Raw genomic sequence first — 14,906 nt, forward strand, 5'->3', positions numbered from 1 at the left:
GTTTTCTTTAGTTGCTCAAAATACCTCACTCCATGCCTTTCTTGCATTTAAGGTTTCTGTTCAGAATTTGCTTTATATAACATATAAAGGTATCTTTATATGTTATTTGATTTTTCTCTCTTGCAGTCCTCAATAGTCTTTCCTTGGTCTCTGTTGTAATTGTTGTAAATATAATATGCCATGGAGGAGTTCTATTTGATCTATTTGGTCATGTCTGTTTGGAGTCCTACAGGCTTCCTGTCCCTGAATGGGCATCTCTTTCTTGAGATTTTGGAAATTTTCTTCCATTATTTTGTCAAATACATTTTGTATACCTTTGGCTCACACCTCTACTCCTTCCTTAAGGCCCATAAGTCACAGGTTTGATGTTTTGTTTGAATTTCTGAGTTATTGCAGATTCTCTTGCAGTTCTTGAGTTTTTTGTCTAAGAATTCTTCTATTTTTTTCTTTAATATCTATTTCATCTTTGAGCCCTGAAATTCTGTCTTCCATCTGTTTGAGTCTGCTGGAGTGGCTTTCAACTATATTTTTTATTAGATTTAAGGAAATTTTTATTTCCAGGATTTCTGTTTGATTCTTTTCTTCTGAGATTTTCTATATCTTTGTTAAACTTTTTCTTTCATATTGTATGCTGTGTTCTTTATTTCATACACCTTTTTTTAAATAATATTCTTAGTTTCGTTTTGGAGTTTGTTGAATTCCTTTCTGAGTTCATTTAATTGTTTCTGTCTCTTCTCAAGGTTTTTTTTATCTGTGTCCTCTTGACATTCTTTGAGGTTTATTTTGTCTGTTCCCTTTAAGCAATTTCTAAGAGGAAATTATGGATTTCCCCTTTGAGTTCTTTTTTTGAGCTCCTCTTTGAGCACCTCTTTTATATTGATATACTTATCATCATTTTACTGAGGTCAGAAACTGGGGATTAATTTCATTCATTTTCCACTAAATCCTCTATTGAATTATTGTTCATCTTTTGAGTGGTTGTATTCCCCTGCCTTCTTCTTCTCTGCATGTTTCTATTTTGTGCATTGTTTCTGTGTTCTTTATTGGCTATTTGGGATTTTTAATCACTTGTATCTTTCCCTTGACTTAGTTACTATGCTGTTACTGGCTTAGTTGTCTGATAGGTTTTTGTGCTATTTCTGTTCTCTGACTTGGAGGTATAATTTAGCAATAACAAATTCACAGACAATGCCAGACCAGTTGTTTATGTACATAACATATAGAGAATGAATTGTTGATATTATCTGTAAAGAATGTGTATTGGGGGGGTAACAGTTGTTTGGATAGAGATACTTAGGTAATTAAATAGGTGGCACTAGACGTGTGGACAGAAAGGGGGAATGGGGGAGAGAAAGAGGGATATGAGGTGTGGGAGCTATGGGTAATAAGTTCCTAATGTGTGTTAATGGATAGTTCAGTTTTTGTTGGGGCACGTGCTTTTTCTGGGATTATAGAGGGATAGGAAGAATGGAGGTTGTATATTTGGTATAGTAGACTATTTGGTGAGTGGTGAATGTAGAGGAGGTAGGGGCAGTGAGGTATAAGGCATTGGGAGTCAATGACAGGAAGGTGGAGAAAGGAGGGGTGAATGGAAGAAAAGGGAAGAAAATATTACTTGGGTAGACAAAGGAAAGTGGGACAAGAGAAGGCTAAGCAGTTGATACTTGTACAGAATGGAAGAGGGAGATACATAGCAATGGTTATAGCACCAAAAAAAAAAGGAGATTAAATGAAGAGCGTGAAAATAAGGAAAATAACAGTAATAAAAATAAAACTACTAAATAAAAAAGGGAAATATCAGCTCACTGAAAGTTTTGTACCTTTTCCTCTGATTTCAAATCCAGGTGCTGGCACTTTTGACAGAGGCTTTTTCAGTGTCTCTGTTTCTCCTCAAGATTGGTATATTGGGCTGTGTGATGATGGATGTTGCATCTCCTTATTGGACAGCTTTGTGGGGAGACAGCTGAGGGTGTTTGAGCCCCATGTTTTCTTGGTGTGATAGGCCACCTGGTACAGGTGGGATCTCTGAAGTGTTCCTGCCACAAGGCTGGTTTGTGAGCAGTTGCTGGTTCCCTTTGCCGACAGAGACAGTTGCAATTGAGCTTTATGTTTGCTCACTTTCAGCTCACTACTAGATTCTCCATGGTGGCCAAATATGCTTCTGATTTTGCCAGAGGCACCTGTTTTGCTCCAGCATAGCTTAGGCTCTGGCAGGTCATCCCTTTCCCTAACAAGGTAGGGTGTCTCAGAATTGTGCTCCACCGCCACTCCTGTGAATTAAGCTCTGAGTTCTGCCCTGTCCCTGCCCCAGGAAGTCAGCTCAGTGTTTCATCCCACCCTCTCCAGGCAGAAGTGAATTATGCTTGCATCACTAGTGACCACTTTTGTTTAGGAGGGATACAATCTGCCCAGCAGCTCTACTGAACTGTGTGGTTCTCTCAAGGGCAGGTGATCTGTGATGCTCATCTGACAGTGTTGCAGATTCGCTCCAGGGGAGTTGGGTCAGGTTCGGTGGGGAGCAGGTAGGCTGTGTCCACATGATACAGGTCCAGGACATCACAGAATCTAGCTCTATTTGTTCCACAGTCGTCTGCTTTTTTCAAAAAGAAGTTGGGGGGGGGGATACTGGCAGGTTTCTTCCAGGCAGACCTACAGCTGTGTTGGTCTCAGCCCTTGCAGGAGGTTGTACCAGTAGATGCTTGGGCTTCCTTGGCTATTATGTGCAATTAAAAGCTGTGTTAAGGATCAATTGTTGAACTTTATGTGCCCTAAGTATTGACAATACTTTAGTTGGATAAAAATTCAGAATTACCCAAGTCTAGCTACCATGACTCTGAAGTATTTTTCTGATTTCATAGAGTTTAGGGTTTTGTGTCCCTCAGCTATCTGCCATCTTGGGTCTGTGACATAATTCCTTTGTAAATCCAGTTATGTACCATCTAAGAAATAAACAAATCATAAATTCACTGGCCAAAATATTAAAGAGAAATTCCTAAATCTCAAAACACTATGTATTTTCCTTTTGATAAGAAACAGTTATAGAATTTTCCAGTTAGATTAGTCTGTTTGGAGAACTTTCAAATTCTTTTGTGATTATAGTTTTCCTATCCTTCTTTAACTCTAAATAAACAAAAATTAAATTATTTTAGTGTTTTAATTTGATATATCCAAATAACATCCTTAAAATATTGGTGTGTTTAATTTCAAAACATCCTAAGAATTTAATCCAAGTATTCGTATTAAAAAGCAGAAAACCTAATAAGAAATGAATTTTCTACCCTGCCTGTTATTTAATGCAATTTAATTAACACACTATGTGTTAATATAGTGTTGTTCTTTTCATAATGTCCTAAGTAGGGTCTGTCAAACAGCTGGCAATGAGTATGGATTGGTGAATCCTCTTATACTTGTGTTGGCAATTTTTTATTTGGGCAGAAGACAATCTGCCAGACCTCTATCCCTTTATTTCCCTTTTTCTCATTTACTTAGATATGGTAAATTTTACCTTTTTGGAATTCAACTCAAATATCTTATGAAGAAGTAAAAATACAGTAGGACTGTAGTCATAAAAATAAACGATGCAGTGAAGACAGGGCCAAACATAAAAGGATGCTGTTAGCTCAGTCTGTTTCTATGGAGAATGAGAAAATGTGAGTTTCTTTTCTTTGTTGATAATGTATTGAAAGACCATGTACAGCATTATTTGTATGATACTAGACAATGTAAAAAACTTCATTAATTCAGAAATACTTGAGAATGGAAAATTAACTTAGGGTGGATGTTTGGATGAAAAGTGTTAGAATAGTATGGAAATGATCTCTATCTTGTGATAGTTATAAAATGAATTGGATATGGAAAGAACATTAGTAATATCTCAATATTGATTGCAATGTTTTACTGAAAACAAGTGTCAATTGATGTATAAACCTCAGATCAAATAATGTTAGGAAGGTATGATGTCACAGTGCCCCAAAATGGTGAGTAATAACATAAAAATCAGCAAGTCTGTGGGAAAAATCTCTGAATTTTTGTTTTCCTCACATCCCTTACTTGTTAAATCCAATTAATGAGCCATTATGATTCCCCTGCCTTTTAAGTCAATACTAACCTTTTATACATATTCTTAATGATAATGAGACTCACTCAAAATTATTCACTTTGAAAAAGTCTACTCCCTTCTCTCCTCCATTTGCCTACACTGTCTTACTTCCCACAGACTGCTTCCAGATATTACTTCACATACAATGCTCTCATGAAATCTTATTCTCATTTGATCACTGTAAATAAATTGCCACTGCTACCAGATTATATGTGTAGTGTATACATAGAGATGTCAGTATATAAATATATATGTGAATGTGTGGATTTATTTATGGCTTCATGTGTACATAGAGTATGCATAACCTATATATATTCTGCTGAGTGCCAGTGGTTGATTTCTGTAATCTAAGTTTTTTAGAAGGCAGAGATCATTCAGACCAGTTTGGGTGCAAATTGGACTAGAGGTTTGGCTTAAGCCGTAGAACACCTGCTTTGCAAGCATGAAGCCATGATTTTAAATTCCGGTCCCACTCACAACAAAAATTAAAAAAAATTTTGATTTAAACCTGGAGTCTCTTTCTTTACAACTCCAGTGGAATCTGTGTTATAGAAACATCTTTGTCTCAGAATTCTCCCTTACTGGAACACAACTCCATTTATATTTTAGTGTTACTCAGTATCAAGGTTTATCTCAACTGTTATGCCTTCCATGTAAATAGGTTAGTTTTCTTAAAATGAAGTAATACATCCAGTTGATAGCAAAAAATCACTTATCAACCTTATCTCAATGAAGGCTGCCATTACTGCTGCTGAACTCTTGAATTTCATAGCCCCCATTATCAGTTCCATTAAGTGTGTGTCACATTTGAGGAGTCTTGATATTTTTGCCTGGGATGCAATTCTCTTTGTTCCCTGCATCTTTGTTTCTCCCTCTTCAAATGTCATATATATGGTTTGTGAGTGCTGTTGAGTTGGGAATTGAATTTCTAGCTCTATAGGATGTAAATCTCTGTTATCATCAAAATGTGTATTAGAACAAGGAGAACAGCTGGAGTCCATCTAATATGTGACTAGAAAAAAACTTTTTGATTTATTTGAAAATTTTTTTAGACAGAATCTCATAAAGTCTAGAATTTCTGAACATTCAGCCTCAACCTCCTGCATTATAGGTTACTATATTTAATATAATTCATTTCTTTTCTCTTCATTCCTCTTTAGTTTTGGCATACTTCAGTGCATATGACATCTATAACAAGCTTTATTAATGGCAGGCCTGTCAGTCAGGTATTAATAGGTACTGATGATAGTACTTACACCTGGACTTTCAGAGAGGTTTCTTCTACATATCTGCTGAAGATCCTGAGTATCAATCTCATTTAAAGTCATGATATCACTTTACTGTCTTTCACTGACCTCTCTTTTCACATCTAGCATGTCATGGATCCCTATTGACATTGTACAGTGAATTGTTTTGAGTTAATTTCTTTGTCCACATCACTATAGGTGTTATACCTTACATATATTTATATAGATTTATCGACATAATTTCCAAAGAAAATTGTACGGATAAAAATGTTTGTAAATAATTTAAATGGATAATTTTTAAAGAGCTCAATGATATCTAAGAGAATACAGATAAGTAATTAAATGAAATTCAAAAGACAAGGCAGTGGATGAATTCACTACTAATCATTACAAATTTAATGACAATTCTTCTCAAACTATTCCAAAGAGTAAAGGGAGGGGACCTTTCCAAAAATCACTCTGAGAAGCCAGCATTACCCTGCTACCAAAGCAATCATTGTTCAATACAGTACTGGATGATTTAGCCAAAACTACTAGAAAAGGAAAAGAAATAAAAGGAATGGAGAGAGGAAATAGCAAGTTCAAATTATTTCTGTTTGTAGATGATATGATTCTATTTGTAGAAAACACTGAAGAGTCTGTCAAAAGAGTGTTACAACTGATAAAAGAATTCAGTAAAGTAGCAAGATATAAAAATTATCATGCATATTTAGGAGCTATTTTAATAAACCAATAATGATTTTGCTGAGAAAGTTTCAGTGAAACATTCATATTCAAAATTTTTACAAATAGATCTACTAACTTTTCATTTTCCCAATTATCCACAAGATAATATGCACAAGATATAAAGTCAGTATACTAAAGAAATCCCTGCATGACCCTGTTTGTTGTGAAATAATGCACAAAAGCTGAGATACAGAATCAACATACACGTCCATAAACAGTAGAATGGCTTAAAATTGTGGTATGTATGCACAGTAGAGAATACAGCTATGAACAGAATGGGATCCTGTCATCAGAAGCAAAATGAATGGAATTGAAGCAAACCATGTTAATTGAAATATGCCAGACAAAGAAATACAAGTGCACCATGTTCTCTCTCATTTGTGGAAGCTAAAATATATTGATCTGAAACAAAGTAGGGATTGCAAGAGATTGGAAAGGATGTGTGGTGAGATGTTGGAAAAAGGGATATAGGATTTGATTACCGATTGTTCTGTGCATGTATAGAAATATCATACTTAACCCATTAATATGTATGATAAATACATGTAAATAAAAAAGAAAAAAATTGTCAATAATAATATTAATAACTTAACTTGAATATTGGCAAAAGATTTCAATGGTCCTTTCACCAAATAAAATATGCAGATTTAAATAATGGTATTAGGTAGGTGAAATAAGGTAGCAGAACAGAATTAAGTGATTTCCCATTGCTTTAGAACAAATTTTCACCATGATAATATTTTCAGAAGAGGTAAGGAATGCTATGAGAGATCATAGTATCTGGTTGTAGCATAATAGTAATCAGAGACACTCTGAAGTGGGTACAAGCCAATTTCAAACACCACATCATGGAAGGAGATAATATCCCCTTGTGAGAAGAAAAGTAATGGAAGCATAGAACTTTGTATTTTATGCCACATTGAAACTGTAGTGGAACAACCCTCATAGTCCCAGACTCTAAGAAAATACCTGTGGCATGAGCTCTAGACACACCCAGGCACTAGACGGGAACCAACAACTCCTGCTGAATGGATTTGGTTCAGAAATATATCACTAAAGATGAAATGTAGTGGCCAAGGTTTCCAAAACACCTCAGTGTCAGGCTGGAATGAGTGATCACCTAATGGCCTCAGTAATCATCACTTTACTTAACACTGAAATTCCATACATATTCTTCCTGCTTCAACTAAGTGACTTGCCATAAAGCCTGCTCATCTGTGTATTTGCAAATCTCTAGATACTTTCATTCTGTATCCTGCTAATTCAGATTGTTATCTATTTATAGAACTCTGATTATTTGTCTCTTCAATACTTTTCCTGGCTGGTCATTAATATCAGATTATATGCAAATCTGGCATATGCATCTAGATATTATGCATACATATGCAAACCCTTACAATAATGTGTGTGTGTGTGTGTGTGTGAGAGAGAGAGAGAGAGAGAGAGAGAGCTCTTCTTCATTCTGCTAATTCACCATAGCATTATTTGAAATCTTTTCTAATAAAACTATGGTTTAACTCTGAGATTATTCCCAGTTATGTGCAGGTAGCTAAATGAGATCTTTCAAGTCTTCTGGGCACACTTTACCCTCTCAAATATGTGATTTTGCTCATTTAGATACCTCCATAGAGAAAAACATTGCTCTGCACCAATTTCACCTTCTTTTATTTACAACATAAATGGTGTTCCTATGCAATGTAAACAGAAATGTTACAGATGTCATATTGCACTTTCAGATTACCCCAATGAAAATGGAAGTTTCACTCATTTGAAGTATATATTTGTGCTTCTTTGAAAACACTTGGCCACGTATACTATTTTTTTGACCTATGAACTCTTACATTACAAATGAAAATTCTGACACTTTTTCATATTGCAAATCATATGGCTTATGTGTATTGGGCCCTAGATAATTATTTAAGAAATACTTATGAATTGAAATGAATGAGATTGCACAGATACATTAAAAGTGCGCCATTCAATTTCAATTTGTAAATGAGAGCAGAGAAATTACTGATCATGGGAAGGCTACCAGTTTTCAATTCATTTTCAATTTCATTCATGATAATCGAAAGGATCACATACCTGTACAGAAGTCTCAGAGCAGGGGATGAACACGTCATAGTCCAGTTGCTGTTAAACTTCCTCTCCAGAAAATTCATGCCATTGCATATGTGTATAAGTGATTTTTTTATATTGCTGAAATTTCCTGTTGCACTGATAGTTTTCTCTCAGTTACTCAGAGTTTTGCTTACTGGCTCATTGTATTCACTCAAAGTCTAGGTGGATAATATAAATGACTCTTATAGAAAAATGATCTGTTTTCCCACTATCAAAGAATGTATTCAGAAAATGTGGTATTTATATGCAGTGGAATTTTATTCAGCCATCAAGAATGACTTTTTGTCATTTGCAGGTAAATGGATGGAACTGGAGAACATCATCTTAAGTGAAATTAGTCAGGTTCAGAAAACCAACGGCCACCTTTCTTCTCATATGTGGAATATAGATTTAATACAAATACAAGCAATGCAATGAAAAATAGGCCATGCTACAGGAAGATCACATATTAGAGAGGTAGAATAAAGGAAGGAAATTAAAAGGTGAATATGGTTGGTGTACTTTCTATATAAGAATGAATATAGAATTTTTAAACCTGTTGAAATCAACATAAGAAGGGAAATAAAGTAGAAAGGAGAAAAATAGAGGATATGAACCAATTCAAGTCATATATATTTATGAAAATGTCACACAAGGATATCAATGTATAGCTAGCTTAAACAAGGAAAAATCTCTGTCTTTTTTCTTTTTTTAAAAAAAAATCAGGGAACATAAGGGCAGAACAGGTCCTGTCTGGGGGTTTGGTACCAATGGGAGGGAGGAAGATGTGGGTATGTGGGAGACTGAATATGATTCAAATGTGTGTACACATGTATGTAAATGGAAAAATAAGACCTGTCGAAACTATCCCAATAATGAGGGGAGAGGGCATAAAGAATGATGGAGGGGTTGAATTCAACTGTGATATAGTGTAAGAACTTTTGTCAATGTCACAATGTACTTCAGCAAAACAACAATAATAATTTTAAGAACATATTTCTTTCCTAACTGGCCTTTTCTCTGAATGAGGAAATGTGTGACAAACTACGAATATAGAGCAAAGTTGTGTAATTTATCAAGACCGTTGATTAAACGGGTATTGAACAAAAATTGGGACCCTTTAACCTTTCATTTGAACTCTTCTTTTGGCTTATGGATATTACATAACTTGCTCCTTTCCCCCCCAGTACTTTATACCTTCCACTAACTAACTAAAGTGTCCATACAATGATATTATCCCAATTTCAATTGTGTTATAAATTCATTTCTTATTTCATATCATCAGTCATTCAGTGGCATATTAGTTTACAGGTAAAACAGATACATGTGTAAAGTTCACAATTTTGATAAGATATTCTGCTTATTCCATTAATAAGAAAATATGAAAATATACATATATTAATTCGTTAGTCAAATTTCCATCACTTTGAAAAACACCTGAGATAGTTCAACATTAACAGATGCAAGGATAATTTTGGCTCAACTTTTAGAGGTTTTATCCTATGAACAAATGGCCTTATTATTTACAGCATGGTGCCTCATGGTGCTAGTAAGGTACAGAGGGAGTCTCTTTAACTGTAGATGGTGTTTAAGAAGAAGAAGAGAAAAAAACACTATGATCCCACAAAGTCCTGTAATGGTATACCTCCAATGACCTAAACCTCCCAGTAGGCCATAAACCTTTGTAAAGCACCGTGGGATGGTGAACAAGATTTTAACATGTGGGCTTTTGATTTCAAATCCAAAGAGTATTATTCCACTCCTAACCCACATAAACTCATGTCTCTCTCTCAAGGCAAAATGCAAATAGCAGAACTCCAAGAGTCCCCAAATATTAACTGCTCTTGCACTTCTCAAAAGTCCAAGTTGAAGTCTTCTTCGAGGTTCAAGACTATGAATTCCTATAAAAATAAAAACATAAATTGTATGCGTTCAGGATACAATGACAATGTACAATTTACAGGGAAACAATGAGGGTTCAGATCAAAAGAAAAAAACCTAGGGTGATAACTATTAAATCCTGTGTCTTCATGTAAAGAGGACAGAGCACACTATGGCAGGATGTAGGTTCTCAGGGTATTGGAAAGTCTATCTCCTATAGCTTTGCTGCTTGTATTGTGCATGATTTTCTTTTCTTGGGCATGTTTTGTATGATGCCTTTACCTTTCTTTAACAAATGTTCCACATTTTAAGCACCCCTAGCATCCCTAAATTTCAAGGTTCTCCACTGTTGCTTTGGTTTCACTTTCACAGTTCCATGTAATGTCCTCTTGAGTGCTGCTTGAGGGACTTCATACCAATTGCAAAATGTCTGGCCTCCCAGACTTTCATTAATGAAAACCTCTATGGACTCACAAATTTTGCATTCTGCATGTCTAAAAAAAACAGCAACACTAGATAATATCAAGGCCTGCTTTTACCAGAACCCACTTGAACCATGACTCCAATGGCCTCTGTGTGAATATCTGGCTGAAGAGGTCTTGGGTAGGCAGAAATCCCCTGTGCTCTCTACTCCAGTCTCTTCCCTGGAATGTCCATGAACCAATTGCTGTTCAACCATAGAATATGTTTGTTTCATGAAGATTTCTACATCTTTGAATTTGTGATGGCTGTCTTTGTCAATCTCTGAGGTGTCCTGCAGACATCTTTCCTATAATCATGGTGAAAATCTCTTAGATTAACTTCTCTTAGTATGCAAAAAAACTGAATATTTTATGTCTCATGTGAATGGTCATGTAAATGTGACTTCAGAAGTGGAATATTTTAATAATCAAGTGGATAGGATGACTCATTTTTTGGCCACCAGCCACCTTCTTTCTTTGCCCAAATCAGTCATGAGACAATGAACTCATGAAATGTATGTCTTGTTGGTAGTGATGTGGTTTAGCCAAAAGCTCAGCAATATAAACTTCCAGTCAACAAGACTTAGATGTATTTTATTATCTGTCCTATCCTCCAGCATTAAAGACCAAACTGGGTTCCCTCTGCATGGTGCTTGAGCATTGAGCTACATCCCAAGCACCACACTAAGTTTTCCTCTATGTCACAATTTTCCAAGTCGATAACTGAGTGCATTGAATACACTGGATTACTTCTGTCATGGAAAGAGAGTGGTTTTGTTTTTAGTGGAGTGCCTAATTACTCCAGATACTCATAAGCCTTCCCTGCTTTCAGTTCCTCTGCTAACACCCATCAATTTAGAGAATTCTTTTTCTGCTCTAATAGTATTCCACACATTATTCTTTCTGATATAAGCACACATTCTATAACAAAAAGCAGTAATGAGGAAATGCTCATGGAATTTACTGGTTTGCCTCAGTTCCCCAAATCCTAAAGTTTGAGAGAAATGTATAATCACATTTTTGGGGTTGTTAATATATCAACTATATGGCCATATTTGCAGGATTTTCACAGGGTTCTCTAGGAAACTGCATATGCTATGAAAGTGCATCTAACATAGGGAGCTGTTTTAGTTAGTCACCTGGATTTATGAATCTAGATATCAAGGAATAGAAATAAAAGTGAAAAATCTCTGACTTTCTTCTAGCTCCCCAATTCTGTGTTCCACTTGAATAAATCTAAAGCTAGTCTTGACAAGCTGCCTAAACTGCCTTAATACTCAGAGCTTTATGTGTACTGTTTCATCCAAGTAAAGACAAATTATAAAAATAGACCCAGTTGATTACATTATTAGTTTTGTCTTTGTGTTATTACAATGAATGCACAAACAAATATCAATGAAATTGGCAAGAAAACAGTACAATGGTAACACTATATTGAATAAAAATTAAAAAAACACACATTGGAATAATATGGGCTTATTGGGGTGAATGAGTAACAGTGGTTGGGTTCTGAACCATTTACTGCATTTCCAGTGGATCCATAGGGATCCACTGAACTAATGTGCACTAATCCATTGAACTGGACCTCCACAAATATAGACTATGATATATGGCCTTAATATAACTTATATGTATTTATACTTTAAGAAAAAAATAACTATGAAGCTTCCCAGTGATATTCTGCCATAGCCTATCCCAGGACTCACTCTTAGGGATGAGAACATATATACTTCATTAACATTGCATTTTTCTTTAAGAAACTTAAAGTGAGTCGATATACAGTAGCTGTTACAGGCCTAGAAATGTCCATGCAATGATTTCAGGATTGAAAAAGGGTTATTCATTCTTTCTGAATTCTATGCATTTGTGATATAAGATTCAATTGAACCTAAAAATAATCTATAATTACTTAGGAAGGACATGAAGTATGTAAGCCACTATACTATGCATTCAAGAGACAGGATGAAAAGGAAGACTTCTTTTTTTTTCTTTTTCTTTTATTATTCATATGTGCATACAAGGCTTGGTTCATTTCTCCCCCCTGCCCCCACCCCCTCCCTTACCACCCACTCCACCCCCTCCCTCTCCCCCCACCCCCTCAATACCCAGCAGAAACTATCTTGCCCTTATCTCTAATTTTGTTGAAGAGAGACTATAAGCAATAATAGGAAGGAACAAGTGTTTTTGCTGGTTGAGATAAGGATAGCCAAACAGGGAGTTGGCTCACATTAATTTCCTGTGCATGTGAGTTATTAACCTGATAACTTTCTGTGATGGATCATCTGGTATAAATGTTTGTAGAGGAAGAGAGTGTCTGCAGAATGGAAGAGAGAAGCAGCTAAAGTTTTGAAACATGCAGATGAATAGAGTACAGAGTCAGAGTCTCAGTGGTATTGGGAAGAAAATATATAGAATACAGTATTATGAAATATATGGCAATGAAAGACATTGAGAGGAATCGCTCATTAAGTTTGAAGTGTATGGAGAGTGATATAATCTAATAGTCCAGGACCTATTCTTTCCCAATCATCAATTAATGGCCATAACATCATATCTTCTTAACAGCGAATTTTTGATAATATTCATTTAAAGTCCCTCATGTAAATAATATATTTCAATAATAATTACATTTAACTTATTTTTGTATCTTTTAGTTTATCTTTCTGTTTTCTATTTGTTCTTTTGATTTTGTTCCATTTCAGAATGATTGAAAAGAACATTTCCCTCTTATTCTGCCACATTTCTTGTTTTTTCCTATATCAATGCATACTCTTTTCTATAATATATTATGAATTAGTAAAACTCTTTAGATTTCCCAAAAGAAATAACCTCACCACTTCTCTTTACTGAAAGAAGTTCATAACTGGGAAAATTTTTCACTCTTCAATCCAGTTTCAGTGTATTAAATTGCTTCTCTTTTGTTTTCCTGATCATGTTTCAATTTTTGTTTATTTTTCTGTTAGATATGTCATTTAAATTACTCCAAGAAGTTAAATTCACTATTCAACAAGGAGGTGGAATGACAGACCATTCAATGGCTATTTTTGTTCCTGGAATTTTCTTCTACTCAGTCAAGTAGAAACCTAACATTACTATGGAGATAATGTGTAATTGTTAGACTGAACAATTTTCTGTGTAAAGTATCAGAGGAACTATGATATTTCAATATGTGGTATGGGGATGATACAATGATACAGAAAAATTTAAGATGCTTCACTTGCTTTCTGTTTTAAATATTTTTGAAATGTATGTTGAAATTCCTTCATGTTAGTAAATAATGGATACAAATTTCTATCAAAACTTAGTCTATTAATGTTCTAGAAAAATTATACCTGCAAAATATCTTACAAATTTTCCAAAATTCCACATTCACTCCTCCAATTTTTAATGAAATGGTACAAATTGTTATAAGAATTAAATATTTCTTTTCAAATTTTTTAAAAAGAATCTATGACTTGCTTATTCCTCAGGCTATAGATCAGTGGATTTAGAAAGGGAATTATGACTGCATAAAAAAGAAAGAAGAACATATCTTGATTATTTTCTTGTGAAGATCTATGATGCACATATATGAAAAGGAGGGGGGCATAGTATAAACACACTGATAAGAGATGGGCCCCACAGGTGGACAAGGCTTTTCTCATCCCTTTTTCAGACTTCTTTGTTAAAATTGTAAAGAGAACAAATGTATAAGAGATAAGAATAGTCACAATGGAGAACACTTGTATTGAACCAGAGAAAATAAAAAGCATTAGATAATTAATGGAAGGATCGTTACAGGAAATTTTTAACAGTGGTATAATATCACAATAAAAGTGATATATTATGTTGGAATTACAGAATTTTAGTCTCAGTAAAAAACTTTCACGAATTACAGCATGAATAATGCCTCCAGTAAATGATAAAACTAATAGCTGAATGCATAGTCTAGTGGTCATAATCACTTGATAAAGTAAAGGTTTGCAGATAGCCACATAACGGTCATAAGCCATTACTGCCAAGATAAAACATTCTGTAGTTATACCAATTGCAAAAAAACCCCACTGTGTCATACATTCAGTGTAAGATATGGTCTTGCCCTTGTCTATTAAGTTGAGCAGCATTTTTGGTGTCACTGTGGATGATGCCCATGTGTCCACAAAAGCTAAATTTCCAGGGAGAAAATACATGGGAATGTGTAGATGAGGGTCATTCCAGACGAGAGCAATCAGACCAAAGTTCCCCACAATGGTGATGAGATATATCCCCCAAAACACCACGAACAGGAGGACTTTCCATTGTGGTTGACATGTAAGTCCTGTGAGAACAAATGCTGTCAGCAAAGTTGTATTTTCTTTCTCATGTCCTCACTGATGTGTTCTGTAATTAAATATAATAAATGTAAAAGGCCAT

General features: G+C 35.0%; 1 protein-coding gene across 1 annotated transcript; it reads right to left on the reverse strand.

Moving 5' to 3' along the window:
- Window positions 1-13,951: 13,951 nt before the first annotated feature.
- On the reverse strand, window positions 13,952-14,683 carry LOC141423049 (olfactory receptor 5H17-like). The gene has a single exon (XM_074072365.1). It carries the CDS (start codon window positions 14,681-14,683, stop codon window positions 13,952-13,954), a length of 732 nt encoding a protein of 243 aa, XP_073928466.1.
- Window positions 14,684-14,906: the final 223 nt, after the last annotated feature.

Source organism: Castor canadensis, chromosome 5 (assembly GCF_047511655.1).
Source record: "Castor canadensis chromosome 5, mCasCan1.hap1v2, whole genome shotgun sequence".
Classification (NCBI taxonomy): domain Eukaryota; kingdom Metazoa; phylum Chordata; class Mammalia; order Rodentia; family Castoridae; genus Castor; species Castor canadensis.